Below are 27,800 nucleotides of genomic sequence, written 5' to 3' on the forward strand. Positions count from 1 at the left end.
CTGTGGATTTTGTTCCTGCATTAGCAAGGAATCCTGTCAGGCAAGAACGAAAAGAAGACCAAAACTAAAACCAGAATTAAAATCCAGTCCAACCAGGAAAAAGATGACCGTGCAATCGTTGCAGCCTAGACCTTCACTAACTTAGTAAGACCTCACTGGGGCAGTACCTTTTTTTGGTCCCGAAAGTCTTTCAGCCAATTGCCCCCATCTTGACAGCCAAGACAGAACCCGAGTCGCGATGCGCAATGGGGCGCAGTTGGCCGAACCATTGTCCACCGTCTGCCGCTTCGGCGACGAGTTCCTCATTCTCCTTTTAATAGCCTATCGATAGAGTGCCTCCCAGTCGCCCAGACACATGGCTATCCTAGGCAATTGGAGCAGAACATTCGGCCCCCAGAGGAAGGAAGGATTGAGCGGCAAATGTCGGCGGCTCAGAAGCGCCTATTCGATTCCTATACATAGCAAAGAAAAGAAGACTCGGCGCTAGATGGCCCAAATCAATGGTTCAATCACCGTTCGTAGCGTTGTACTGATCCTATTCTGTTGACGCCGGACTCCACCGGCTTGGGTGCTGACGTCAAAGACTTAATCTGGCATTATTTTCCCCCAAAAAAGTGTTGCCATCATCGTTTTGTGTTTTGCTGTTCCTTTGGCTTGGCCAAGAACTACTACTTACTGCTGCTTATTTCCTTCAATTTGGTTTTGTTTTAGGGTCTTTTTCCCCTCCCCACCCACGTTCCGTCGACTCCAAGTCTTGCACCTGGTGGTTTATCTCACTTTGATTGATTTCTTTTCCCTTGCTTCCCTTCTTATCGCTGGAAGCAGTGTTTGTGTTCTATCATCCATCTGGTTGATACCAGATATGCTGCGGTAATCCGGGGTTTATCGCATTGAAGGTTCTAAACTGGCATTCAGCCCAACGGCGGAACAGCAACGAAGCCATCACACTCACGACCACTGAAATTGAGGATTCACACCCTTGACGGGCACTTTTTAAGGGTATTGACCAAGGAAGGAAGGATACCAATTAAAAATTACCACGCCATCATCTCGAAACAGCTCTGGACTGTTCAATTCACATCTCTTACCACGAATTTTGCCGGAAGCCCGCGGAGTCGATTCAACACTGGCAAATCTACACCAACTTCAGAACCAGCTGCCCTCTAGATTGTCTGGCAGCTATTACCCTTAGACAGAAATCTATAATTAGAAAGAGCAAGATTGGGTAACAAAGATCAAGAAAAGAACTACGCCAACAGCATCATGTGTCGCCAATTCTTCACCATCTATGAATGGTGCCATTGCGAAGAGGATAACGGTCACGAGCTTTGCGCAGCCCGCAGACGAGACATGTGTCCGGGGACGTCGATTGAAACCGTCCATATGCAGTGCTTCTGCAATCAACATGCCAGCAAAGGGTTCAAATCCGAGAAAAAAGCTCAGAAGTCAAACGGCTCTTCGATTGATGAGAAGGGCTCGTTCACTCCACGGAGGAAATGGTATCAGATCTGCGGCGGACGGTCACGAACGTACTGAGGTGTCTCGATCTTCCCCCCTTTACGGTATCATATGCAGATCAATGGCTGGTTTCTTTTAGCTTTGCATCATCGAATTCTCATGTCGGGGTTGGGGTTTCAATTTTATTTGGGGATTGTTTCATGGATACATTGGGTCCGGTGTTTGGTTAGGTCTTAGGCGTTACTTCAGGTGATGATTGGGGGTGTTTTGTCCTCTTTCTTTTCTATATCTCTGAGAAGACCTGTGTGTCTCTTGAATCAAACCTGTCAGAACTACAGACAATGGTCGGGGTGGCCGACTCGGGTCAATTGTAGCCGGCTAATGTGGGTCAGTTGACATGTCTTCTTGAGTCTTCATATTGAGTGAATAAATATAGTAACACAAAAGCCTATCGTTGCTATTGTTTTGGATGGGTCACTACACGAATCAATAGTAGATATAGGTAGGGACTTGGTCTCCTCAACCTTTACGAATATCTTTTCGCAACCATGGGATTTCCTCAAGCGGGCAATACTTAGTCCACACCAGATAATAGAGATTGACGTTTCGTATTATTAACTTGACTGATCGACTTGTGGGCCTTGGCTACGCTTCCGAGCCATTCGAGGTCATATTTCTGATTTAATGTAGACATTCGTTCGCTACTCCTGGAGACTGAGCTCTTCTGGCTTCTTTTGTTCCCTTAGACGGCTCTTGCTAAAAACCACATCCTAGGGTACACTATTCTACTGGCAAACAGTCAACTATAGTTGATTCTAGTTGGGATCAATCATTCCTAGAGCCAGATCTATAGTGTCTTCCTCGCAAATTTCATTGACTCCAAAGCATCACTGTAGTAGAACTCTCTACAGAGTAATATCTGGCTTGTTATTTACCCTAAACCTAGTGTGTAAATGTGATTTAATAAGATCTATGTCAAGTTCTGGAATAAAATGGTTTATCTTCTTCTACACTTCATTGTCCACGAGAAGGGGTCCTCTGAATCGGACAACGGCAGCAATAACTGGCGACATTATTCGAATCTCGGTATACGCCACTTGAACCTGCAGTGCCATTTACTTGGGGATTGATGGTAGATCAACCAACAGTCAGGATCACTGTGAATCGGCAGTAATGTAGTACATAATGATATCTTATGTCTCTCATTCGGCATTTGGGCTATTGGGGTCTCTCAGACTGTCCACCATCTTGAAACAGATGTAAGAACAAAGGGTGTTGGCATCGTATGTAATCAGGACAGTATAGTCATTAGCCAACCTAGTTATATACCAGGCATACTTCTCCTACATACCCGGGTCTAGTATGCTATGGTCTACCGTTTTAAAGGACCTGCCTACCTCTGTCCTTTCCTTCCCCTTTCGATATATATATATATATATATATATATATATATTTTCCGAAGTCCACTTTCTTGCGTATGGTCCTTCGAACAACTCACTAGTCTCTTTTCTTTGGCCGCAATTCTTCGAATCCAGAACAACGTCAGCCATGTAAGTATTGTGAACGCTTTAAAGACTTAGATAGTGAGTATTATAATTCCATTTGGCCTATTCAGTACCAGTACCTGACATCTAGGGAATATGCAATGTCACCGGATGCAAGGGATCGGAGTTTCACCACCTGCCACATCAGACAGCGCATATCGATTATTTGAAAATGAGGCGTCTCGGCGATTCTATCACCATATTCTCCAAGGTACGTTGACAATACTAATAACCGGAGTTGAAGAAGAAAAGCAGGAGAGTAGGAGCGATTGCTGGACCCAGAGACCTGTCACCTTACTAAAACCCGGAAATCACCAATAGGTCAAGAGGACAAAAGGACAATTAAGCATAATCTTAAGATGATCATTTACCTACTAAATAATAAGACTTATCAGAGCACCTGCTCAGAGTTCTAGTATCTCCCAGGATTAACTGGCAGATTGTCAACATCGCTCAGCTAGGAACCCTTGATCTGCTCCAGAACCATACAGAACAGTCGCAATTCGGTGCTTTTTTACTTGTAACTTAATTTGCATGAATTTACATAATGTGCTGATATTGCAGCACACAAAGGGGAACACAGTATAACGAGAATCTCAAAGATCGAGGGCTCATCCATCTGTTGCCTCGAGAGACAATTAGGGCTGAGTTCAGGGATGCTGCCGCGGTTGGGTCTTCTCAGGGGCTAGTTGATGAGGTGGGACCAAGGCAACATGGTTCCCTGGTTAAGAGATTAAATCTTTTTTTGATAGGGCGTATGATACAAAGTTGCCTGTATCCCTCCTTCGTTTACTGTGTTTGGAGGATTACCTAGGAATTGAGGGGGTGACGTCCTGTACTGGTGTTCTTAAGCCTGCCATCCCTGAACCGGTAAGATGAACAGTTCATCAACGGAAATTGTGGCGGAGAAATTGATCGAGAGATACTAAAGAGTAAAACCAGGTTGCCTTTAAGTAATGTGTTTAGGATATTTATTTGTTCGTGAAGAATGAAAGGGGAGGTTGAGAGAAGAATGGAGGATCGACTGCCCCTTACCCTATTGGAAGAAAGTTTTAAGGGATCCAACACGACGAGAAACTAAACAACACCTGTTTGTTCTCCCTACTCTTTGTTTTTTTGTTTTCTACCTGCTACTTCTCTTTCTTTTTGATTTCATCCTGGTCTTATTGTCTGGCTCTCGATTGTCTACTATAATATCACCAGAAAAGAAAAGAAAAAAAAAACAACGCTAATAAAGCCACTTTCCCCCCCAAATGAACCTACTATTTGCGTCATGGACCCCTCCAAGCGCGACGACGATCCTCCAGCTGCATCATTCACTCCCACTTCCACCTCGGACGCACTCGCGTCGCCAACAACCACCAACGATCCTGTAGACCGTTCGCATCGCTTGAATAATGTGTCAATGCTGGCGACACCTCTCCCGGTCTCTCCCTCCGGGTTTTCCTCTTCTTCTCTCTTATCCCCGGCAGATGCCCCCGCGCGCTCTACATCGCCTCAGGCGCATACAGCCCCTCGGCGCATCTCCAGTTCTAACTCCCTGCGCGATGAACATCGAAGCTCCAGCCTAAAGAAGCGCTCATCCACCGCGTCGCTGCGATCTGTTCGCAACGACAGCAGAACCTCAACATCCCCTCACCGTAGTGTATCGCAACACTCATCGTCGTCACTTTCAAGCTCTCCTACCGCCACCACACCAACCACTCTAAGTAATCCCAACATGCTGTCAAAAAAGTCGCGTCTTACCAAAGCAAATGAGCTTCCTACACCCACAGCTGCCTCTATCGCGACGGATCATTTCCAAAGAGAGGTAGAGCTGCACCACTCCGCTGACCTGCAGTCTCAAACTCTTGTGGTGATCCATGATGCCTGTTATGGCCATCGCTTCTCACGTCCCCGCGCCTCCAGGGCAGCTCTCGGCTCGATCGTCGAAAGACCCGAGCGTATCCAAGCTAGTGTCCTGGGCGTGTCTGCAGCTTATGTGCGTCTTACTCACCGGTATGAAGGGGGTAGGTTCGCTCCCCACCCAGATATGAACTTGGACGAGCTTCCCGTACCACCGTTTCAGATCTGCAGAACGGCACGGTCGATGGCTCTCAGCTCCCCAGCAGTGACCCATGTACATGGTTCCAGGTGGATGGACGATCTGAAAACTATGTGCGACGCAGCGGAATCGCGACTTGCATTGAACGGCAAAGAGTTGGTCCGACCCCCGAGTGCAGGTAAGGACGGCGCCACAGAAACCGCGCCTTCACTTCATGAAGGCGACCTTTATCTGTGCTCGGAGTCCTTGAACGCATTCGAGGGAGCCTTGGGTGGTGTCTGCGAGGGCGTGGACGCCGTCTTTGGTCCCAGATCGACAAAGCGCGCGTTCGTGTGCATCCGCCCCCCCGGCCACCATTGCTCTTCGGACCATCCGTCGGGGTTTTGCTGGATTAACAATGTTCATGTAGGTATCTCCTATGCTGCTATGACCCACGGTTTGACTCACGCCGCCATCCTGGACTTTGACCTACACCACGGCGACGGTTCGCAGGAAATCGCATGGGAGCAGAACCGCAAGGCTACTGCAGCTCCCCGGAGTGCAGCAAACTACAAGAAGACCGCTATTGGGTACTTCAGTCTTCATGATATCAACTCGTATCCTTGCGAAATGGGGGAGCCGGAAAAAGTGCGCAATGCAAGTGTGTGTATTGATAAAGCACATGGTCAGTCAGTTTGGAACGTCCATCTGGAGCAGTGGAAGACCGAAGCGGAATTTTGGGACCTTTACGCATCCAAGTATGCGGTACTGATCGAAAAGGCACGTGCCTTCCTACGCTTTCACACTGAGCGCCTTGCTAGTACTCCCAATGGACCTCCGCCTGTTGCAGCTATCTTTATCTCTGCGGGCTTTGACGCAAGTGAATGGGAAGGGGCAGGAATGCAAAGGCACAAGGTGAATGTGCCTACCGAATTCTACGCCAAGTTTACCGCAGATGTCGTACGAATGGCAGAAGAAGAAGGTCTGGGTGTTGGTGGAAGGATCGTTAGCGTTTTGGAAGGAGGGTACAGTAATCGCGCTCTGACAACGGGTGTTTTAAGCCATCTGTCGGGGCTAGGGGATGCGACCTCGTGTCTGGTGTCTGGCGGGGTGGATGACAAGGCCGATCGTTTAACTGCTGAGATGACGAATCGCTTGGGCCTGCTTGACATCTCAGCTAATGTCCAACACGCATCAAGCCTGCCGGCTTATGACAGCGGGTGGTGGTCGCCAGCTCTGCTAGAGGAACTAGAGGCATTAGTATATCCACCGCCAGCAGTGAAACCTCGTGAGAAGTCTACACCAACCTACTTTGCTCCGACCCAGTCATTTACCGCTAAAGTGGTCACTACGCCTCGTGATCGACGATCTACCGGCTCCCAGATCAGCGTGGAAACTGATGCGCCGCCATTGCCGCCTGTTAGTTGGGCTACCGCAACGCATGAACTTTCAAGAATTCTTATCCCAAGTCATCGGCAAACCACAAGCTGTCGACCAGAAGATCTCAACGCAGAAGCCACACGTTTGCGACGGGAACGTCAAACGGCCGCCCAGCACACCAGCGTCCGCTCGGCTGGGAATGAAGAAAGTCGGATGAAACTCCGTGCGAGGAAACCCAAGACTCCATTACCCGAAACCCCGAACAAAGAAACTTCAAAGCGGCAGGCCATCAAAAGCAACCGAAGAACTACCATCGAACGTGCCAGTGACCTACCCGATCCGTCCTTCGATAAGTCTCCTAACACACGCAGCACAACCCGTAGAAAGAGTGCCGCTTCCACGATAACATCAACCCCGGAAAACAAAGCCCCAGGCGATAAAACTGTTCGCTCGGCGTCAGCAGCCAGCACGCGCAGGCCTGGTAGCTCTCGGTCTGCGACTCCTAAGCGCGCCTCGAGCCCCAAAACGGCACCTCCTGTGCCTCGGGTCCCGTCCGTATACACCAATTTGTCTGCAGGTGAAGAAGCGGTGATCACACCAGTTGAATCACGCTCGTTATCGAGGGGCACGCCAGATACACCGCAAGATGATTTGGATAGTCTGACAGCAGGTGTTCGAAAACTCAACATCAAACTGAAAGTACCGTCACCTGAGGAACATGCCGCCCGGGAAAGGGAACGCGAGCGACAAACTTCTAAGAGGGTGTCCAAGACACCTATTCCCTCCAAAAAGTCCTCGGGCACGAAGGGACTGAATGCTCCCGCGAATAAGATGGCAGCTCATTCAAACACGGCTCTTGTAAGACCCGATGCAGAGAATCCTATCACATCGTTACCCACGGCTACCGGTGTGGTGGCCGAAGGATCCGACATCCATGGTGGGGCTATCCTGGATAGATCCACGGTAATGTCTACGGCGGTTCCATCACAGGCACTTCCTCTACAGACGGCAATCTCACCCCCTGTTACGCCGGGAGCCACGTATGATAGTACGCACCCTCAACATGCCTTGTACTCTCCACCGATATCTGAGCCCTCTGTCAAAGCAGGCATTCCGGTGTTTATATCTAACAGCCCTATTCCTTTTGCACCAACAAGTGCTCACCACGCGACCGCTCCAAGCACGAGCAGAGAGTCACCTCCTTAACTCGCTCGGAAGCAATGCTTCTAGTCTATCGGACTTTTGGTCGACCTTACTGTTTAATAATTTTGACCGGTTCTGATTTCCTCCTTTTCTGCGAATATTTCTTTGTTAGATAATTCACTCACTTCTACCCCTGACCCCTTGCAGGCAAGATTACATAACCCTGGACTTCTATTACATCTTGTTGATATACCCCTTTAGCTGTTGGAGTCTTTTGAATTTAAGTGCGGATTGAATTACTCATCCATCTTGTAAATGTTTTCAATGGCGAGTAATAACCTTATCTCCGATCTCCGAGATCTGATAAACATTCTCCACGTGCCTGCGCCACCGCCCTGATGAGTAAGCCCTCTCCGCATGTGCTGGTGCCTTCTAGCCTTGTCTTCTCTCTCTTGCTTTTCTAATCCAACCTTGAAAATATTCTATAATTATTTGTCCGCCGGAGGCAGAGAGCCCTCTTCTCGCTCAGAGCAGCTACTCGCACCATCCACCTTCCGCCATGGCGCCCATTTCCATGTCCAAAGATCGGCCCTCACCACAGGAATCTTTCACGCAAATGGCCGACAAAGATCTAGAATCCATCGGGCGACACTGTCAATTCGAGTACTGCAACCAACTTGATTTCCTTCCATTCCGCTGCGAGTCCTGTCGCGGGACGTTCTGTCTGGACCACCGCACCGAAACCTCTCATAAATGCCCCAAAGCCGGTGAATGGGCTCGCCGACGAAACGCCCAGAACGCAAGCCCCGACACCAGTCTCCCTACGCAGAAACCCACGATCTACAACTCGGACCAATGCGCACATCTCGACTGCAAAACTCTCATCAACACGATGAAGGACCCGGGCGTCCGATGCCCCAACTGCAACCGCCAATACTGCCTGAAGCACCGACTCCGGGAGGAACACGACTGCGCCAAGATCACCCCGCTGGGCGGTCGGCCGGCCGCCGCAGGCGCCAACGCCAACGAGACGCTGCGTTCCATGTTCGCCCGGGTGCGCACATGGGGCAAAGAGAAGAGTCACGCGGCCACCCAGAGTCTCACGCCGACTCCGAAACCGAATAGTCCGGCGGCGCGGGCTGTCCAGCTGAATACACTCAAGAAGTCTGCCAAGGGCGACGCCAATGTTCCCGCCGACAAACGGCTCTATCTACATGTGGTCGGCACATCGGATACGCAGAGGGTGGACCCACCGAATGGCGACTTCTACTTCGATAGCCGGTGGAAGGTCGGGCGAGTTCTGGACGATGCGGCGCGGCGACTGCGGGTGGAGAACGTGAACAATCGTGCGGACGAAAAGGAACGACTCCGGATCTTCCATGTTGAGTCGGGCGAGTTCCTGGAGTTCTCGGACGCAATCGGAGCCGGGAAGGTGCAGTCTGGACACACCATCGTCTTGATGAGGGGCGCGGGTGTGATGCTGGGCAAGTAGATCTAGGCTGGGGGAAAAGAGCTCTTATCTTATGACCTCTGCTCTTTTTTGATTTTATATATACTTGGATTGAGGAGAAGTTATGATACCATCGCATTGCTTGGCGATTGTCGTTAGGATTATGCATCAGTATGCAGGCGTTTTGGAGCGGGTTCAGACGGAAAGATGAAGATTAAATGGCAGCTCGTCGAGTAATCTATATAACTGACTCTATTTATTTGTCGATCACATCAAATACATACGTTCATAAATAGACTATCTTTTGACTGAGAGTAAGAAAAGAAAACAAAAAAGAAAAGGTATATAACGCACGAGACACGAGAAGAGAAGCAAAAAAGACTAAACGTAACTAAACGCTCATCTTCATTTTGATAGCCTTGTGAGGGTTATACCCGACGACCTCAAAATCCTCCGGCTTCCAGCCATCGACCACCCCACTACCGCGGTCATCCCGACGAATCTTCAACTCCGGGAACTCGGTGGGCTCCCTCACCAGCTGCTCCTGCAAGGGCTCGACATGGTCCAGGTAGACATGAGTATCACCCATGGCATGAACAAAGGTACCGGGATGCAGGTCCACAGCATGAGCAATCATATGGGTCAAGAGGGCGTAGGAGGCAATATTGAACGGCACGCCGAGGGCGACGTCACACGAGCGCTGGTAGAGCTGGCAGTGGAGATGACCCTTCTGGTCTTGGCCATTGGGGTAGGAGACGTAGAACTGGGCGAACATATGACAAGGCGGGAGGGCCATCTTCTTGAGATCGGCGGGGTTCCAGGCGCTCATGATGATGCGGCGGTCGAAGGGGTTATTCTTCAGCTTGTGCACGACCTCGGCGAGCTGGTCAACGCCTTGTCCCGTGTAGTCGGTTTTGGCGTCGACGTACTCGGCCCCGAAGTGGCGCCATTGGAACCCGTACACGGGACCCAGATCGCCGACCTCGCGGTGGTCCAGGCCGACCTTGTCGAGGAACTCACGGCTGCCGTTGCCGTCCCAGATCTTGACGCCTTGGTCGGAGAGCGGCAGGGATGAGGTGCAGCCGGAGATGAACCAGAGCAGTTCGGCGACGACGGCGCGGAGGAAGACGCGCTTGGTGGTCAGGAGGGGGAGGACGGGGATGGGGTCGTCGGCGGGGTTGGGAGCAGGTTTTGAGAGCGAGAAGCGGAGCTGAGGGGGTGCGAAGATGGAGCGTGTGCCGGTACCTGTGCGGTCGGGTCTGTATTCGCCTGAGGCGAGGATCGTGCGGATGAGGTTGAGATATTGGTGTTCTTCATGGTTGGGGTTGTGTGCTAGGCTCGGCGTGCTGCCGTTGCTTGTGCCGGTTGATGGTGTCTCAGCGGAGGGTGACATTTTGCTGGTATCTTTTGATGTAAATCGTAGGAAAGCTTTTGGTATTAGGGACTCTAGGGTGTGAAGTTCAATTGGGAGATTTCGGATCTTCTCCATTATCGCATCAAACGCGTCCGCGACGCGGCACGTGAGCACGTGATGGATAGCTTGGGTGGTTTGCCGTTTACATACTAGCTTTAGGGCCGAGAGATTCATATCATTCACGACGCCATGGTATATGCATTAGACGCTATCTATAATGCTCAAAGACATGATATATACTAGTCTTCCATCAAATCAACGCCAACACCCCGTAACGCCCCCACCACCCATTCCGGATACTTAGACTTTTCTCCATAAAGCTTGCTGAAGAACTCCCGTAAGAATGCCGGGAATCGGTCCTCCAGGATAGCCTGTCGCGCAGCCCCCATCAGGGAAAGTAGATAATGAACATTATGAATTGTAAGGCTGCTCACGGTTAGCATAAGATCCTTATAGGCGGATGAGGCAATCTTACAGGTGAGCGCCAACCGTTTCCTTGGCCGCTATATGATGTAAGTAAGCCCGTGTAACTCCTAGGCCACCCTGATCTTTGGGGCGACAGATGGTGCAAGTGCAGCCTTCTTGCACTGGCCTGAAGTCCTGGGCAAAAGTGTGGTTGCGAAGGTTGAGAGTGCCAGACGGGACCACCGCGTTTCCAAATCGCTAAATTGTCAATTGTCAATCAATGCCGAATTCTCTAGTAACCGATAATGGGAATGGGAATCCTACAGCTGTTCTCGTGGGCCAAACGCAATCAAACATGTCCGCACCGAGTGCAACTCCTACAATCAAATCCTCGGGGTAGCCCTGGGATAACGTTAGACAGCACTTCAAGTCAGCCTTGAATCACTTACGACACCCATCACATATCTCGGTTTCTGATCTGGAAGAAGCCCAGTACAAGTATCGACCCTATGAACGTTAGCCGGAACCCGGCTTTGGGAAAAGCGTGTGGTTGAGGAGGAAAAGGCATTGACATACACTTTGCAGAACTCCTCCTTGGCTTCTCCTCCGGAGAGTCCTCCAATGGCAATGCCCGGTGTATCTCGCGCTACCATCTCGGCGCAGCACTTCCTCCGTAATTCTAAATCTAATCCTCCTTGGATGATACAGAACAGATTTTGTCTCTCGGGGTACTTGTGCGCATCGATGCACCGATCCAACCATCGCACCGACCGTTCCATGGCCTCCTCAATCCTCGCGTGGTCCGGCGATGTGGTCGCGATAACATCATCGAGCTGCATGATAATATCTGAGCCTATCGAGTTCTGCAGGGAGATGGAGTGTTCCGGGGTGAGCAGCCTAATTCGCCGTGGTTAGGTGTATCCTCGATGATCTGGAGATGGAAATGGTGAGGGAGCACTGTACATAGGTGTGCCATCGTGGGGACTAAGGAATCGAACACCATCCTCCGTGACAGTAGCAAGTTTGAGCAAGGAAACCATTTGGAAACTAGGGTTCACGTCAGATTTCGCTTCGCGCATATAACATCACCCTCTCCTCCCCAGGATATATCACAACCAACGCACCCGCCACTATCGGTAAGAATATTTCGATCCCACCCTTGCAATTTATGCGCACCGCCCACCTCGTCCAAGACCGCCTGCCCAGGTTTCAACCCCAAATGGTAGGTGTTATTCAAGCAAAGCATGCATCCGGTCTGTTTGAGTTGGTCATACGTCAAGCCCTTGAGGGACGCCTGCGTCGCAACCGGCATAAAGATCGGAAGAGGGACCGAGCCATGAGGAAGATGCAGAGTACTGGCACGAGCTTTCGTGGTCTATAACATATTGAGGCAACTGTCAGTACCGGTCAAGAAACGATCGGCCCCAGCGATAGATGCAAGCTGCAGCTTACTGAGCATTTCGTATGCAGATCGAACTTCAATGCGGAAGGCATAGGCTTGCGCGGCGCAGAAGTGGCCGGTGCAGACGTTGACATCTTTGTGATTCTTGCCCCGCTCAGGGTCACGGAGGGAATCGTATGGCGTAGCGAAGGGATTGTCGCGCTATAAATGCTATGCAACAACGTTTGTCTAGTTAAACAGAGTCGAAGGCATGTCATCAAGAAGACCGCACTGTCAAAGTGTCAATTCGAGGCACGAGACCGCAAACCGCAACAATTTATTATCGATAGAGCAATCAATGTCTGCCGATCAGGACTGTTTGTCTTATTTGTATTGTTTGCAGTGCCCCTGGTGATGCGCTTGGTAAGTACGTACCGTATCGTATCGTACAAAACGTCTCCCCACATATCGTCCCCATACCCGACTAAATAAACTACTCTGGGGAGGAATCTTAGATCTCCCTGTCTCTCGACTGAGGATGATTGATGGCTGGGAGGGCAACTAGCCTACAGACTCAATAGCTCATTCCCTCCTGAAACTACCCTTCGGGTCTTATATGATCCCCATATCCTGACCAGATCTTTCCTATTCACCGCCTGACCATGCATGCAACTACCCAATTTACCGAGCAAGCTGAAAAGGGCCGACAATTTTACTAATTGCCATCACCAATGGCTCGATGGAAGCTGGAGCCAGTCAGATTAATATACAAGCTCTCATCTGTGTCCACTTAATGCGCTAGTCGGAGATTGACCGACTCTGGAGGCAGTTGTACTCTGCACCGTAACTTTTCCCTAGCGAAGTTTTTCCCGGCTATTTGGGTTTGGTTCATGCGGGGGTTGCAAATCCTTCCTGATTCAGAGAAGTCGTCGCATAACTTAAAAGGTCTTGTCACTCGGGGTAGCTTGGCCTTCACCATCCGTTGCAGGGGGACCCGAGTTTTGCACCATGGACGAGAAAGAGAAGTACCACCAAGCTGCTGAGAATGCCGATCTAGAGAGGGATTCAGAGGTATGACAACGCAAGAGGATCGGCCCGGGTGGTCACACTAATTGATCCACCATTAGAATCCCCACGGTCGGGAAATTGACAACTTGAGAGAGAGAGCTTTAATCTGGAAGCAAGATCTACGGATCCTTCCATTGTGCGCCGCGATCTACCTTCTCTGCTATCTAGATAGATCCAATATTTGTAGGTCGCAAGTGCTTCAATTGTTTACGCTCCTTGTCTGCTGGGCGACATGATGTAGGTGGTTGGGTAACTAATCAAAGGTGCAGGAAATGCCAAAATTCTCAATGAAGACACGGGCAATGATCTCCTCACGGAGACTAGCATGACTTCGTACCAATACACGTATGCAGGTTCCAGGTCAACCCCGTTATCTCACTAAGCAAGGCAACAGTATAGCGCTCATGGTGTTTCTGATCGCCTACGCCCTCTTCGAGGTTCCATCAAATTACTTCCTGAAGAAGCTAAGACCAAGTGTAGGCACTGAACCTGTCACAAAAACCTGGGCACAGGCACTCACATTAATTAGAAATGGATTGCTTTCTTGATGCTCGGCTGGGGAGCATCCACCATGGGCTTGGGTGGCGCACACAATTACGCGCAGGTGACTGGTATTCGTTTCTTACTGGGAGGTACCTAGATGCGTAGAGCCCTCCTGAACCAACCTACCTCATAGTTGAAACCTAACTCGTACTCTCATAGTTATGGAAGCGGGTCTCTTCCCCGGACTTGTTTACTACCTGACCTTCTGGTACCGGAACTCAGAGCGCTCGATGCGCGTGGCGCTCATCCTCGCATCAGCTACCTTGGCGGGAGCCTTCGGCGGAGCAATTGCCTATGGCGTCGGACACATGAATCAAGCTCACGGTCTATCTGCATGGCGATGGCTATTTATCATCGAAGGGGCTCCTTCCTGTGCCTCTGCCTTCCTGGTCTGGTTCTTTCTTCCCGATTACCCCGAAACGGCATCATGGCTCAGTGCAGAGGAAAAGGAGCTGGCGATGCAGCGACTGCAGAATGAAGGCTCAAAGGGAGCTGCGCATGCAATGACCTGGGCAGATGCTAAGGAGATTCTAACGGATTGGCGGTTATACGCTCATTATATAGTGCGTCTGTCGTTTGTGTATTGAACCATGTTTCCGACAAGTATCTGAGCTAACATGGCCTGTATAGATTTATTTTGGCATCTCCACCCCCTTTTCCAGCCTCTCGCTCTTCACGCCCGCAATCACGAGCGGGCTCGGGTATACCAGTTTGCGCGCTCAGCTTATGACAGTTCCGCCATGGGCGGTAGCATACGTAGTTACCACAGCGGCAGCCTGGTCCGCAGATCATTTCAATTGGTACGCCGTGTACAGCCCTAGACGTGGCAAGTTCAATTGTGTCTAACTCATGCGACTGGTCTCTAGCCGCGGCCTTCATTCAGCAGCATTCTCCTTCATTGGGGCAATGGGATTTCTCGCATCTGCCGTTCTTCCACCGGACGCATACCTCGTACGTTGACCGCGCTATCTTGCCAGCTTCTGTGGCTCGTACTAATTTATGCTAGCATCGCTACGGCTGTCTGATAGTAGCCACGAGCGGTGCCTTCGCCTGTATCCCCCCTCTTCTCGGCTGGCTCTCCTCCAACCTCCGCTCAACAGCCGGAACGGGCCTCGCGATCGCCCTAAACGTATCGGTCGGAGCTCCGGGGCAGATCGTGGGTGTGTGGATTTATAAAGCTAACGAAGCGAAGAGGGGTTATCCGACCGGCCACTGGACCAACGCGGCGTTGCTTCTGTTTGTCTGTGTAGGTTGTCTGTTGTTGCGAGTATACTATGGATGGAGGAATAAAAGGAGAGGAATGGAGGATAAATTTGCGTATTAGGAAGAAAAGAAAAGATTTTTTTTTCGGTCCTGCTTTTCGCCTTTCTTTTCTTTGTTCCTTGGTGGTTTTGGGGGACGACCGAGACAATGGAAGCTAGAACCGTTGGATCGGCAGTGTATAGCGGATGAGGGAAATTAAAGTCGGACGAACCATGGTACGCGGCACGTGAGCAGAGAAATAAGGTTAAGCTCAGGACATGACACGGCGGGATCCTGAAACTGGTTCCAGCGATTTGGGTCTGGAAAAAAGGATGGATGGTTCACCTTGTACCTATACAACCAGTCCCGACTTAGATTTGTACCTTAGCAACAGTCCACCTTCACACATCGTATATCTCGTCAAGCTGCGAAATCTAAGGCGAAGTAGACACCCAGTAATGATACCAGATGAATTCTAAAAAATAAAAATAATAATAATAATAATAATAAATTGAGGGGCCACCCTAAGTATCTTCCCAAACGAGAGCACAGCTCAAATTTGGGGAAAGAAGACAGAACGCCAAATTTTCAACCCTAGAAATATCAGTTCTCCAGCTGCATCTATTACCTGCCCTGCGCGGACTCTCACAGACGCAGCAAGTCTGCCGTTGTGGTTATTTTCCGCGAGTAACAGACACGGAGGAAGCTGGGATGCAAAAAAAAAAAAAAAAAAAAAAAAAAAAAAAAAAAAAAAAAAAAAATTGAGGAAAGAAAGCGCGTATCTGTAGAGTACGACGAATGAAGAAAAAAAATCAAATTTGTTTGTTGTTCGTCATAATGTAGAACCTGATCTGATCTGATCTGATCTGTCTGTCTGTCTGTCTGTCTGTTTGTCTGTTTGTCTGTCTGTCGTTAAATATAATCGTGCCACAATACCCGTACGCAACCTGGACCGTTTGTATAATAGACAAGGGAAAAAAGTGATAAGGAAGAGCTAAATCAGAGTAAGAAGAGGAGGAAGAAGAAGAAAAGGAGAAAGAAGAAGTAGAAGAAGAAGAGGAAGAGGAAGAAGGAAGAAAAATAATACCAGCACGCTCAAACATGACAGTCAACTGGACCATCGTCTGAGAAAGCTTGCACCCAAAAAGAGAAAGAACGAAAGTCAACAGGGCAACTGAATTTGCAAGCATTCTTGTGCCCAGAGTCGTAACACCACAGGGGAAAAGGCAATATCTGCATCCATAGATTCTGTGTCCCTAATCGTACCCCCCACCTCGGTGTTGCCAGAATGTCTGTACTGTAAAATCAGAGACGCATAGGTCGACAGCTGGGAATGTTGTACACGTCTGCGAAACCCGAGTAAACGGCGGCAATTCGAAGAGCGTTTTCGAAGCGAAGAGGAAAAGGAAGGGAGAAGGAGAAGCAAAAACCGGAATTAACGGCAAGATCGAAGCATCGTCAAAAGAGAAGGAAGTTACAGCCACCCAGAAAACCAGGAGTGTCGCTCAGCGAGGCGGGCAAACATACATTTGGCCCGGGTAACTGGTGTTATTACGGGACGGCTGTGGACTGAGTACATTCAGGGCTTTTTCGGCAGCATCCTCTTTGGCATTATTGACGTAATTGCCGTCGTACCAGAATTGAGCCGGATACTGCCTCCCTTGGACAGAGGCGACGCAGGTCCAAGCCGTGCGACCACCTGAGGAGAAAAAGTGACAACCCCGTTAGTGTATGGTACCACTGAGTTTCGATTGCAAAAGTCGGTGAAGTCGACTCCACTCTGTGCGTGCCGAGACAGTATTCGACAACAAAGAGGGCTTTCTCATACTAGCAGAATACAACGGCGGAGAGGGGTATAAGAGAAAGGAAACGGAAGGACAGGGATCATACCTCGTCGTTCGGTGTAGATGTTAAATAGGGGTGCGTCGAGTTTATGGTTCTTGCAGTGGGCTTGTCGGCGACCATTAGCATCTGGAAATGATATCCTCTCGAGGGAATTGCTGCAAAGTGGGGCATACCTTTAAGTTGGTCCTGCCAACTTGTCCGAGGAGCACTCGCACTATTTGCTGACATATTGTATCGCGGTTCTCTTGTCAGAGGGACGGAGCACGTTTTGCAGAGTTGAACTCTTGGGCTCTTCTCCAAGAAACGAAACACTGGTTCTCTCTCAAGAAGCTGATCAGAGGTCACGGGTCAGGGTGGAGTGCGGGTTGCCTTTGCGCAAGAAACGGAGATACGTGAAGGAAGAATGAAACCAATTGACTTGTTGGAAAACTTTTTCCTGCTTTCCCCTCTTGTTAAACAGTTGACCTTTTTTATCTTCTTGTCAATCCAAACAGTCTCAATAGATATGGGAGGCGGGGAGACATATAAACTGTGGGCCATGCTTTTTTTTAAGAAAAAAAATTAGGAGGGAAAAAAAAAGGAAAAAAAAAAAATCCCCCCTCCAAAGCGTCACTGTGCAAGACAGTTTTTGGCGTGACAAACACGGAACCTAATCAATAAACCTAACAGGCAGGCTTATGCATGTCGCTGTGGGCATGGCACAGCGTCAGCAAATTTCCCCCCCTCCTTATCCTCCACTTAAGAAGCGCCAGTTGCATGGAGAACATGCGGATCATCTTGAGGCTGCAAGCTGGAACGGCCCGGCGCACGCCGACTGAGAATGTACCCTTGAAGAAACGCCAGAATACCAGGATAGAAGGCCACTAGTCTCCACACACGCCAGATCCATGGACTGACGCAAAGGCCCAGCGAGACACTTGTTGTACAAAAGCGACGTGCCACTTCCGATACGTTGGACAACTCAGAGCCCTTCATCTGTTCCCGGGTTATGCCATGGTGGCCATTGAATCTGTTACCTTTTTTGTTTCCCTTGTCCGGTAAACTGTGTTTTACCATCGGGTACAAACCAGCCGTTTGCCTCATGAAAGCTCCCTCAGAAAGGGAGGGACAAAAAAACCTCTTTCTGGAACGAATGGGTGGTGGAGGGGTATGGTCCCAGGTCGTTGCCCAAAAGCGGAGAGGGGGGCCCATAGGATAAAAAAGCAACGAATTGAAAGCAGGATCGGTTCATGTCAACTGGGTATTTGAGCCACTCATAGAGCTAAAGGCGGGACCACAGGCCACAGTGCCAGCTCATCAATGACTTAATCAGGAATCGGAAACGGCTCAGGAAAAGAAAGAAAAAAAAAATCCCGTCCGTTCCTCAGCCCTGCGCTAAACAGTCATAGACCGGGCCGCTGTGCATGAACAATTGCTCTCCAGGAGGGGGGTTGCGAGCTCACAAGAGACCACCGACTCGCGATATCAATATCACGGTAGCAAGAGCCGGTTCAACAGTTGACCAACGCGTACATGGTCTATCTGCGGGAAGCACAAGCGGCCAGCGAAGAAGGAATTGGGTCTGAATGTACCAGTCCAATCCCGGTGGAGAAAGGGCCATGATTCGCTGCATTCTTCTGGCACCGTGTTGTTGGGCATACATACGTGCATCTGTTCATTTCCCACGGTTGCGTCCACTATTGACATGAAAGTTGCAGCCGAACGAAGTTATGGAACAACAAATAGAAATCAGACGTGAATAAATAATTCCTCAAGGCGGCACGTCCGCACCTCAGGAACCTGCATGAAAAGGAGGCGCGATTGATAATCGGCGTCAACGGGGAAGGGTGAAGCGCATCCACGAATCCTCTGGAAGCCGTTGATTCGCGCGGCACCAATGTTTGGGACGAGCCTCGATCTGCCCCGCATCGGCCTCATCGACAAGCTTAATTGATCTCTGTCCACTCCCACGGGTAGCGAAAGGCTAGAACCCTCGTCCAGAATTCCTTTCACCCAAGTCCAGCGCTAACTCGAGCTTCCGTGTCTTCCGCGGCGTCCATGCTGGTCCAATCAATCCGGTCCCCGTAGCAATCGCCCAATTCAGAATATCGTACTTCATTGCCCCCTCCTCTTGTGTCCCGAGGCCAACACCATGGGGGCCTGACTCGCTCCAGCACAGACAGGAGGACAAGTCAGGAAGCGTTAAAAGGACCATGGCAGCAACTTGTACGAAACGACTAACCGTTAGGTTCATGTGTAGATGCATATCTCCCAACCCCGACACGCATGAACGCTAGGGATGGAGCCACCAAAGGGGGAATAATAGCCATACATGCTGTTGATATTCCAAGAATAGCTATTTCGGGAGAAGAAAGAATCAAAGTTTAAGTAAGTTAATCACAGGGAACAAGCATAAAGAAAGACGAAATGCACAAGCGAGGTTGAAAACCCAAATCCAATCACAGAAACCTCCCATTCGCTTTGGAATGCAGACTACAAGTTAAAATCACGCCGCTTTGAGTTTTCATTGCCGCCCAATCATGCTCATGACAAAAATACACCGGGATATCAACCCAAAACCAAGTATTCCAAGAAGAGAAAATGAGGAGAAGCGAAACATGGCAAAAGAGGAAAAAGGAAAACGAAAAGGACTATTTTCGTGTCATATGCAAACTCATCAAGATCATCAGTAATATTGGCATCAATCAAAAAGCGAATACAGTAAGTGCCTCCTTTCCGGCTGACATGGCACCAACACGTCATGGCTACCACCACGGCTCTCCTCCCCCGGGGCCATGTGTTACTCGGGGCTTATGCTGAGCCTCGTCGATGGAACACCTCACTCAGGAGCCGTCGAGGGCCCATGAACTCCATACTCCGGGTGAGTGAGGAGCGCACGGGGGACATGAGCTGGCCATGTTTCCTGGAGTGCCACCGGCGACGAATAGAGTCATCAACTAAGACCATCAATCCTGTAACCACGATCATACTAGACTTTGGGTTAGTAACCGTTCACGGCTCATTTTTGGCTCCACGAAGAATCACTTACTCGGCAACATCTGGCATCTTTTCATACACAGAATCCTCGCTGATCCACATGGACGATGGCGGAACCCAACCACCCTTGGCCTGCTCCTCTACAGCTTCCATTGGAGTCAAGATTTCAGGTATCAGGTGGGCGATGGTCTTGGATGTCCGCAGGTCAATCAGATGAAAAGCGACCTCCTGCAGGTCTCCATCTCTTCGGTGTTCTCGCCGCCACTGGTATCTTGTACACCAATATTCGAACTCATATCGCTTAGACAAGCCGGCACCACGTCTTTTGATCTCGACGTGAGCGTAATTTGAGAATTCCAGCATGATCGTGTCAGCCAGAGGTTGGTCGCGACTGTCCTGGCCATCAAAGTCCTCGTCGTCCTCCTTAACCGACTTCTGACCCAGGTCCTGCCGCTTACGCTTGGAACTATGCGTCGAATGGTCGCCATTCGAGCCTGGGCGTAAGCCGGCTAATGCACTGCTCAAAGATCGTTGGAATCCTGGCCGCTTGTTTGGGCCTCCGGACGATATCGGTCTTCGTGCTGAGTGACACACCTCGCGCTCGGAATTGCGACAGTAGCGGCGAAACGAAAAGTCTCTTGAGTACAAATCGTACATGCGGAGATGAAAAAGTATAACGGCCTGCTGATAGCCATCTCTCCGTGGCGCCAGGGTGTGCACACAAAGGTTCATGTTCCCATCGAGGGTCGTATCATCATGCCCGATAAGCAGCCGTCGCGAAGATGGGAACAACTTCCCAAAAGTGGAGGAATTCGAGGGAATCGCATCCGAAGGGAAAATATCTGACTCGGCCCCGCGAGTAACCACCTCATAGCGCGGCTTCTTCGGTAGTTCGTCGTCGTGGTTCGTCGAGGCGTAGGTCGATACTGAATCTTTCGGGTCCATGTTCTCTCTCCGCTTTGATGTGGGCCGCTCGCTATAGATCGTAGGGGCAGTGCTTTTCGAACGATCGGAAGCATCACTGTAAGTGGAGCTCGAACTTCCTCCCGTCCGCGCACTGTGCTGTCGCGACGATACACTGTAAGACCCCATGGTGGTGTTGAGTCAATGCGGAGACACAGTCTGTAGTGGAATGAGAAATATCACCGGTGGACAATGCCGCTTTAATTTAGTTGCACGGCAGGTCCGGTCAGGTCAGGGCAGGGGGGGTGTGCAGTAATGTAGTCGGGAAGGGTTTGTCGTTGCGATGGGAATGAAATAAAGAAGAAGATAATAAAAAGCGGGTTAGATCAAAACGAAACGAGATGATTCATCAATATGTACTCCAGATGGCAAGGCCCATTCCAGTGGCTGATAGCTATTACTCAGATTGGGTATATGACCTATCGATCAAAGACGGGGGATCGCCTAGGGCTCACACCGAATACCGACAACACGAGGCAGCGTTAACTTCCCAACGATCAACAGGAGAAGGGTGATGCGGTCATACGATAAGGAGTTCGGTGGAAAGGAGGCACGGAATCAAGCAACCCAACGAAGGAATAATATCATCATCAAGTAAGGTGATCAGAAGGAGGGGATTGTCAAGGGAGGGGTCAGTGTACATAGCAGATGACGCCAAGCGGACACTCCAGAAGCCCGGGTCTGCGATTCAAGGAACGACTGGGAAATTAGCAACGTACACGACGAGGCGGGGCCTAGAGACAAGGTATGCGCGTGGCGCAGGGAGTTGAGTTGAAACAGTGGGAGGGCAACGAAAGAGAATGGATCAAAGGGTTGGATGTGGTGGAAACGGAGCGAGCCACGTTGCTGACGCTTTTTAGTTCCTCAAGGTTGGAGAGCACTGTTGATCAATGATGCCTTACTATTGTTCAATTATTTACTTACGCTACATCTAGCGGAGAATAAAAAAATCTTAATTTTTTATTTGATTTCAATCTTTCTCTCTCTTTCTTTTTGATTCCCAAAGTATGAGAAATGGGGAGAAGAAGAGGAAGAGAACAATTCACCGGTCACAAAGAATGAGACACAACGGTCACTCGGATGCAAACGAACGGTTGATTGTCTACCTCACTGTACTAATGACTAATCCTGCACATCTTTTAGTTGTTTAGTCGGTACAGTACCTTAAAAATTCAAAGAAAACGAAAATCGAATTCTAGATGGCATGTGTCTATTGGATGGATGATCTCATCGCCTCATCTAAGGAATGTTAAACTCTCCAAGGATCAAAACTCAGCCATGGAAGTTTTCTATTTACTACAACCAGAACTCGATAGGGTTGCGAGAGCCCTCATTTATGGCGACTAAATATAGTGACTTATCAATGAATCATGGCGATGTTGCACTGAACATGGAAACATGTAATAAAATAAAAAAAAGAAAAAGAAAAGAAAACATGAACCCCGCACAATTGGATCTCTTGGACGCCCGAATACCCGATCTATCAACTCCGTACTATGGAAACAAATCCATAGATAACGATAACAATAATAATAATACTAATACTAATAATAATAAAACTCACAATAATAACAACGCTGCCTAACCCCCACTATTTACTGTTGGAAAACACCAGCCTGACCGGGGAACGAAAATGGGTTGCAACCGATTCTTTCCCAGATCTACCTTTAGGCCGACAATTATTGATTGACCTTTCTCACCGACCACTAATTGAGATCATTCTGAGTAAGACGGCAGTAAAATTGGTTCAATCCATGTAAGGGATCGTGACCATTGGCAATGGCCGTGTGGCTTGCGATATTCTCCGACCCACCAACTGAAGAGACCCTAACACGGAGTATTCCGGGAGATCGCTTGTTGGCCACGGCTGTATATCCACCACATATATTCTCCTCCCTTCATAAGAATGCCAGGATGATGGATTGCATGATGCGTTTCGAGATCTTCTGACCAGAAAGACGCCCCTGCAGTTCTCTCCTGTGCCTCCGACCACCCGTTTCACATGCAGTGCAGGATGGGAAAGCGATACCGTTGTCGTATCACTGGGGAAACCTTCACGGTCATGCATCTCGTTCCTATCGGATAATAACCATTGTCCTTTCATATTACTGTACCTTACCACGGAGATTGCCTCTTGGGAAATACTGACACGCAACAACCATACCGGGGAACTTACAACTAGGGCAGTTACAGTACCAGGGAAACCCACTGGGGCCTTTTCGGATCGGACCGAAGCCAAGTCAGTGCTTCTACATCATTAGTAACGGCAAACTCTCCATAGTTACCACGGTGTTGGATGGCAATCACAGCTCCTCATTGATTTGTTCTATCTTTTGTTCTTTCTGTTTCTTCCTGAAGTTGCCGCTCGTCTTGCCTAGTCCAAGTCAGGCCTGACAAGGCATTCGTGCCGGTAGTAACCTAGGTTCAATGACGAGAAGTCCAAGGTATGTACATATGTACTATGACTCTAGAGTACCTACTTTCCTGATCAGAGCGAAGTATCCTGTTTGATGGAACCCGCTCGTGCGTATGACGCAATGAAGATGTACTACAACAGACTTCCAACCACCTTGACTGATATCATTACGGTAGCTGGCTAGTAAGGAGACCGATCGCCTGGTCTCATAAGAATTGCCGGGGGACCTTTGATCTCTACCTTATCTTTCGTAAACTGGATGCCACGGCTAGCCTGGCGCTCATATAAGAACAAACGCTATTCCGGCAAAATGACGGAGATTTTTAAATACTCCATAGAACGAGCCACATCCCGCCAATGATAGCCTGTGATCTCTACGGAGATTCTAGGCCTGCTCTGGAAGCCCCATAGTAGATAATACTGTACATTATTTCCTGGTTTGAGAGGTCACGAGCCGTGTGCAACCAGACACGGAGCATTCTGATTTACATTATCGAAGAATAACTTATCCAATCGTCACAGTCACGACAGCTCGAGTGGCATTGACAGGATGGATGGGATACTACTTGAAGAGTGTCCAACGTCAGGTTCAACTTCCCTCGTATGTACAATTCTGTAGTCCTGGTCGACTGCGGCTGACAGACGATACTAGTATCCGGGGAACTAGGAAAAAATCAAAAATAAAGACAGAAGAACAGTGGTTGTCACACTAGGTGACGACAGCAGGCATACCCTTGTCAGCCAAGGTCTGCTGTGGGTGTGAACACTTTCAACTTCCGCTTCTAGATCGGATATAGTTCAGGAGGCAAGGGGAGGTTGGCAGATGGTGGCAACAAATAGACCGGTCTAGAGATGCATGAGCGCCTTGGGTGCGATAGCAACCTCAATTTAAGTTCATGCAGTGGATATCATAACCGGTGGGTAGTAGTTCTTTGACTACCTATCTAAGTACTATTACCTCACACCAATCCCTTGGCAGGCTTCACGCAAGGACCTAGATCATGATTCACCTAAAAAAAGGTCTACCTGGTCAGCCCAAGTAGAGAGAAAGCAGGGCTGGCATTTGCGCTTGGGATCTATGCGGTTGTTGTACATGTCTTTTGAGATCACTATTGTCCAAAGGGTTCTTGTTTTGCTGGGTCAATTTTCTTGTGCGAATGAAGAAAGAACAGAACCACCAGGCATGGGTACGTACCTAGTACAGGATGCATCTGTGTGTCGATCATCATCAATCATGCAATCTACAAGCTGTCTTTCACAGGAAGTGACTAGTAACATTGAACATGAAATACTCGAAAAAAGAATGGGAACGTTGATTGGTGTGCAGGCAAAGAGAATAGGTTCTGGTCAGCTTCGCAAGGAATACAACAGGTTACATGGCTGTAAGATGCATTGGAAGGCGTACTGGGATGCATGTCATTCGAACCATATGAATATGATGTATACCCTACTTACGGAGTAGACATGCGATGCAATGCCAACAACATAGTAGGACGATATACTGGTAGGTGGTAGTCTGCTTATACCATAGTTATGCTTAATTATATAAGTACAAGGGGCTTGTAGCTCAGTGGTAGTAGCGCTCGCTTTGCATGCGAGAGGTCAGGGGTTCAATCCCCCTCGAGTCCACGATTTTTTTGTAAGTATTTATTTTTTCATGTTTGTTTATCCTACCCGACATTTGTACTTCTCTTGTTTATTTCCGCAATACTCTGTCTGCCTTTTCTCTCTCCATTTCTGTATCCTCCACTGGCATCCATTTAGAATCCACAATAGGGCCGCTTACTGCATATGTGTAGGGAAAGACATTGACATTCTTACAGTAAAGCGTGTAGAGTGACTCTATACAATGATCGTCTCCTCAAATCCCAAAAAATTTGCGCAATGAATGACCGGTGTCGATGATGCGTTTATGCTCCGTAGGCTACCTGATTTGCGAGCTGTGTTGACACGCTCATTGATTGTCCTCACTTCGGTCAGAGAAAGAGGTGGACGACAAAAAAAAGATGTGGACTCGAGGGGGATTGAACCCCTGACCTCTCGCATGCAAAGCGAGCGCTACTACCACTGAGCTACAAGCCCTATTGACGGTTCTTTTAGGGCAAAGTTGAAACTGTGAAGGCTTAATAATATAAGCACTCTTCACACGTCTATCTCCATTGTAATTAGGAGATACCCTTCTCGTTTTCGTACAGACAAAGTCGTCTGATAATTCTGTGGTATGTATCAAATGGTATCATCTCTTCAGCAATCTGTTCACCGGTGTCAGGTCATGAATTTGCTAGTAATCGAGACGGTATGTCCTGTGTAGTCCGTATGCGCGATGATATATTTCCGGTTTACCCCAGGAAATCGCTCACTAAACTGGGGAATCTGTTTGTATCAACCAAGCAGTACATGGTTATCGGTGGAATATTAAATTGGATCCGAACATGAGCAACTCTATTATACCTACCCAAACATACAGACATCGGAAATGATAAGAGTTCTTACCGAGACAACACAAGGCTTCAGTTCTCTCCGAGGGATAAACCCCATAAGTAACTGGAAGATGTTATACTACCACAGAGACAGATCCAAGCCGAACATAGGGTTACCGGCTATTGAGAACTATGTCTGAAATCTACTGAACCTCCAGGGCATAAGCTCTGTACTCGGGATAGAGTGTATGACCAACTCGTGCCCATGACAACAACACCTTGACTTGGACATAGGCAAAGGCACATCCAGATGCGCACCATAGCAGTCACACCCAAACATGATGCGAATACAGAGCACACAGCGAAGTGGGATGGGCCATCAAATGCCCTGTAGTGTGTCGGCAACGTCTCGAAGGATTATCCTGGCACCTCATGGTATGAGCTCTAGATATGAGGACTCCCTAAGCAGTAGCTTAGGCCAGGCATGTAGGATACTACAAACACCCAGCCATATGGGATGGGGAGAGCGCTGGTGATGGCTACTGGGTAATGTGGGATAGGCATGTACTCCAGAGCAGGCACTGATCCCCATATCACAGATCGACGTCGATTTGTCTATCTTACGCCTAAACCGCGTTTAGATACAACCCACCAAGCCCAAACTCTAATCCCTAAGCCTGGAATAACCAAGGCAACGCCAATCATTTACCAATAACAGGGATCTAAAAATCTACAACAAGAAGAGGGCTTTCTACCCTACAAGCTCATACCTGCGTCCACAGAGGCTGCGGGAGAGCATCGCCCGGTTGAATCATCGCCTCCTGACGGCAGGTAGGCTGGGTGGTTACAAGCCCAGCGCGACTTCCCGGAGCCGGAGGATAGAATCCAACGTATGCCTCGCGGCGGGCGGGTTCCCCCACAGTGACGGACCAAGTATGTAAGCCATAGTATGAGGCAATGGAGTGGACGAGCCAGCGACTAACAAAATGAACCGGTAAGCGTTGGACCATAAATGCAAGAGCAAAAGGCAAATCTTACCCAAACCCAGAGGCCCGATCATCTACTAGGCTCTCAAAGACCAACTTCTCCCCATCCCGTTCTCTGTTGGCATGCATTGCTTCCCGCATCTGTTGCAGCTTTTTCTTGCGTTCGGGAGAGTCGTGCATTTGTCCATTTCTACCCACAAACACAACTTCGTCCTCGGAGTCCTCGTCAGACGATCCTGGGGCGTCTGCTAGGCCATCCCTCTCGAGCAAGAGTTGTTTTTCGCCCCATCTCTGGATGAACTGTCGGATATCCTCCTCGATATCCTGAAGCATACCCCGTGCAGCACGCGCATGCTTCAGCTTGAGGCGGAGGTCCTTCGGAACACGATGCTTCTCACCCTTCGTGCCCTTTGCGGTCTGCCTTGACGAGGTGTGATCGATGTGTTTGTAATGGACGTCCCAGAGAGGAGCGAGGTAGTAAGGCATCGGGTCGTGTCGAGTGTACGTTGGCTCAACGGCCCAGTCCCTGGAAGATGGAGGTTCGGCCCAAGGGTTGTTCAGGAGGCGATCTTTTGTGAAGGGGCCCGTCAGTACAACACTGTCGAAGATGTTCGCCACTCGGGATTCGAGGTGCATAAAGTCGCGTAGAGCATTTTTTGGTAAACGCAACCAGTCGGTCAAGACGTACCGTTCTCCCAGCGTTGCCTGCGACGACTTCCATCCTTGCCCTTCAACAGCGCCTCGCGCCTCTTCAAACTATCACGACGGAGTGGTTCTCGGCGCCGGAAACTGACCGAAGGGACCTGCTGTGTCTGGGCAGAAGGCTGACCCAGGAGTTTGACCCTCGGAGCAGATGTATTCCCCGTGCTGGGGACCGGGTCATCCAGTGGAATTGATAGTGTAACCGTGGTCCCTCGCAAGGCACCGCGTGTGGAAGGGGACTCCGGACCAGCACGATGCTGGTCGGCCGCAGGAACGGAATCCGAGATGGTCAGATTTCCCAGATGCGCAGCCGCCTGTTCTGACCAAGCCGATATCGCCCGGGCTTGCTGCGGGGACAAAGTTCCCTGGGCATTCGATTGAGGACTCAACGTCGGGTGGATGGCCATCGCGCAAGACACGCTCGGAGTCTGGGGGTGATGA

At 49.4% G+C, this 27,800-nt stretch overlaps 8 protein-coding genes and 2 non-coding genes across 10 annotated transcripts; 4 read left to right on the forward strand and 6 right to left on the reverse strand.

Annotated features, from left to right (window-relative positions):
• Positions 1–4,275: 4,275 nt before the first annotated feature.
• Positions 4,276–7,611, forward strand: AO090206000064 (histone deacetylase hosB; the record flags this gene model as incomplete). The annotated part of the gene is made up of 1 exon (XM_001826514.1): positions 4,276–7,611. The coding sequence occupies one exon, from the start codon at positions 4,276–4,278 to the stop codon at positions 7,609–7,611; it is 3,336 nt and encodes a 1,111-aa protein (XP_001826566.1).
• Positions 7,612–8,107: 496 nt separating this feature from the next.
• On the forward strand, positions 8,108–9,040 carry AO090206000065 (AN1-type zinc finger protein; the record flags this gene model as incomplete). Its single annotated transcript, XM_001826515.1, has 1 exon — positions 8,108–9,040. One exon carries the CDS (start codon positions 8,108–8,110, stop codon positions 9,038–9,040), a length of 933 nt encoding a protein of 310 aa, XP_001826567.1.
• A 349-nt stretch (positions 9,041–9,389) lies between these two features.
• On the reverse strand, positions 9,390–10,391 carry AO090206000066 (thymidylate synthase; the record flags this gene model as incomplete). The annotated part of the gene is made up of 1 exon (XM_001826516.3): positions 9,390–10,391. One exon carries the CDS (start codon positions 10,389–10,391, stop codon positions 9,390–9,392), a length of 1,002 nt encoding a protein of 333 aa, XP_001826568.1.
• A 260-nt stretch (positions 10,392–10,651) lies between these two features.
• AO090206000067 (tRNA-ribosyltransferase family protein) lies at positions 10,652–12,353 on the reverse strand (the record flags this gene model as incomplete). The annotated part of the gene is made up of 8 exons (XM_001826517.3): positions 10,652–10,838; positions 10,888–11,075; positions 11,142–11,219; positions 11,267–11,324; positions 11,394–11,714; positions 11,781–11,864; positions 11,942–12,192; positions 12,270–12,353. 8 exons carry the CDS (start codon positions 12,351–12,353, stop codon positions 10,652–10,654), a joined length of 1,251 nt encoding a protein of 416 aa, XP_001826569.1.
• An 853-nt stretch (positions 12,354–13,206) lies between these two features.
• AO090206000068 (putative MFS transporter) lies at positions 13,207–15,133 on the forward strand (the record flags this gene model as incomplete). The annotated part of the gene is made up of 8 exons (XM_023233210.1): positions 13,207–13,269; positions 13,326–13,484; positions 13,620–13,742; positions 13,796–13,898; positions 13,969–14,387; positions 14,440–14,647; positions 14,693–14,760; positions 14,816–15,133. The coding sequence occupies 8 exons, from the start codon at positions 13,207–13,209 to the stop codon at positions 15,131–15,133; spliced, it is 1,461 nt and encodes a 486-aa protein (XP_023093738.1).
• Positions 15,134–16,556: 1,423 nt separating this feature from the next.
• AO090206000069 (uncharacterized protein) lies at positions 16,557–17,124 on the reverse strand (the record flags this gene model as incomplete). Its single annotated transcript, XM_001826519.3, has 3 exons — positions 16,557–16,750; positions 16,942–17,001; positions 17,070–17,124. The coding sequence occupies 3 exons, from the start codon at positions 17,122–17,124 to the stop codon at positions 16,557–16,559; spliced, it is 309 nt and encodes a 102-aa protein (XP_001826571.1).
• Positions 17,125–19,686: 2,562 nt separating this feature from the next.
• AO090206000070 (uncharacterized protein) lies at positions 19,687–20,964 on the reverse strand (the record flags this gene model as incomplete). Its single annotated transcript, XM_001826520.3, has 2 exons — positions 19,687–19,864; positions 19,925–20,964. The coding sequence occupies 2 exons, from the start codon at positions 20,962–20,964 to the stop codon at positions 19,687–19,689; spliced, it is 1,218 nt and encodes a 405-aa protein (XP_001826572.1).
• Positions 20,965–24,807: 3,843 nt separating this feature from the next.
• Positions 24,808–24,880, forward strand: AO090206t00001. The gene has a single exon. It is a non-coding gene; the product is annotated as a tRNA-Ala (tRNA).
• A 380-nt stretch (positions 24,881–25,260) lies between these two features.
• On the reverse strand, positions 25,261–25,333 carry AO090206t00002. The gene has a single exon. It is a non-coding gene; the product is annotated as a tRNA-Ala (tRNA).
• A 1,102-nt stretch (positions 25,334–26,435) lies between these two features.
• On the reverse strand, positions 26,436–27,766 carry AO090206000072 (uncharacterized protein; the record flags this gene model as incomplete). The annotated part of the gene is made up of 3 exons (XM_001826521.3): positions 26,436–26,649; positions 26,710–27,226; positions 27,346–27,766. The coding sequence occupies 3 exons, from the start codon at positions 27,764–27,766 to the stop codon at positions 26,436–26,438; spliced, it is 1,152 nt and encodes a 383-aa protein (XP_001826573.1).
• Between the last annotated feature and the right edge of the window lie 34 nt (positions 27,767–27,800).

The sequence above is a fragment of the Aspergillus oryzae genome, chromosome 7 (genome assembly GCF_000184455.2).
Source record: "Aspergillus oryzae RIB40 DNA, chromosome 7".
NCBI lineage: Eukaryota > Fungi > Ascomycota > Eurotiomycetes > Eurotiales > Aspergillaceae > Aspergillus > Aspergillus oryzae.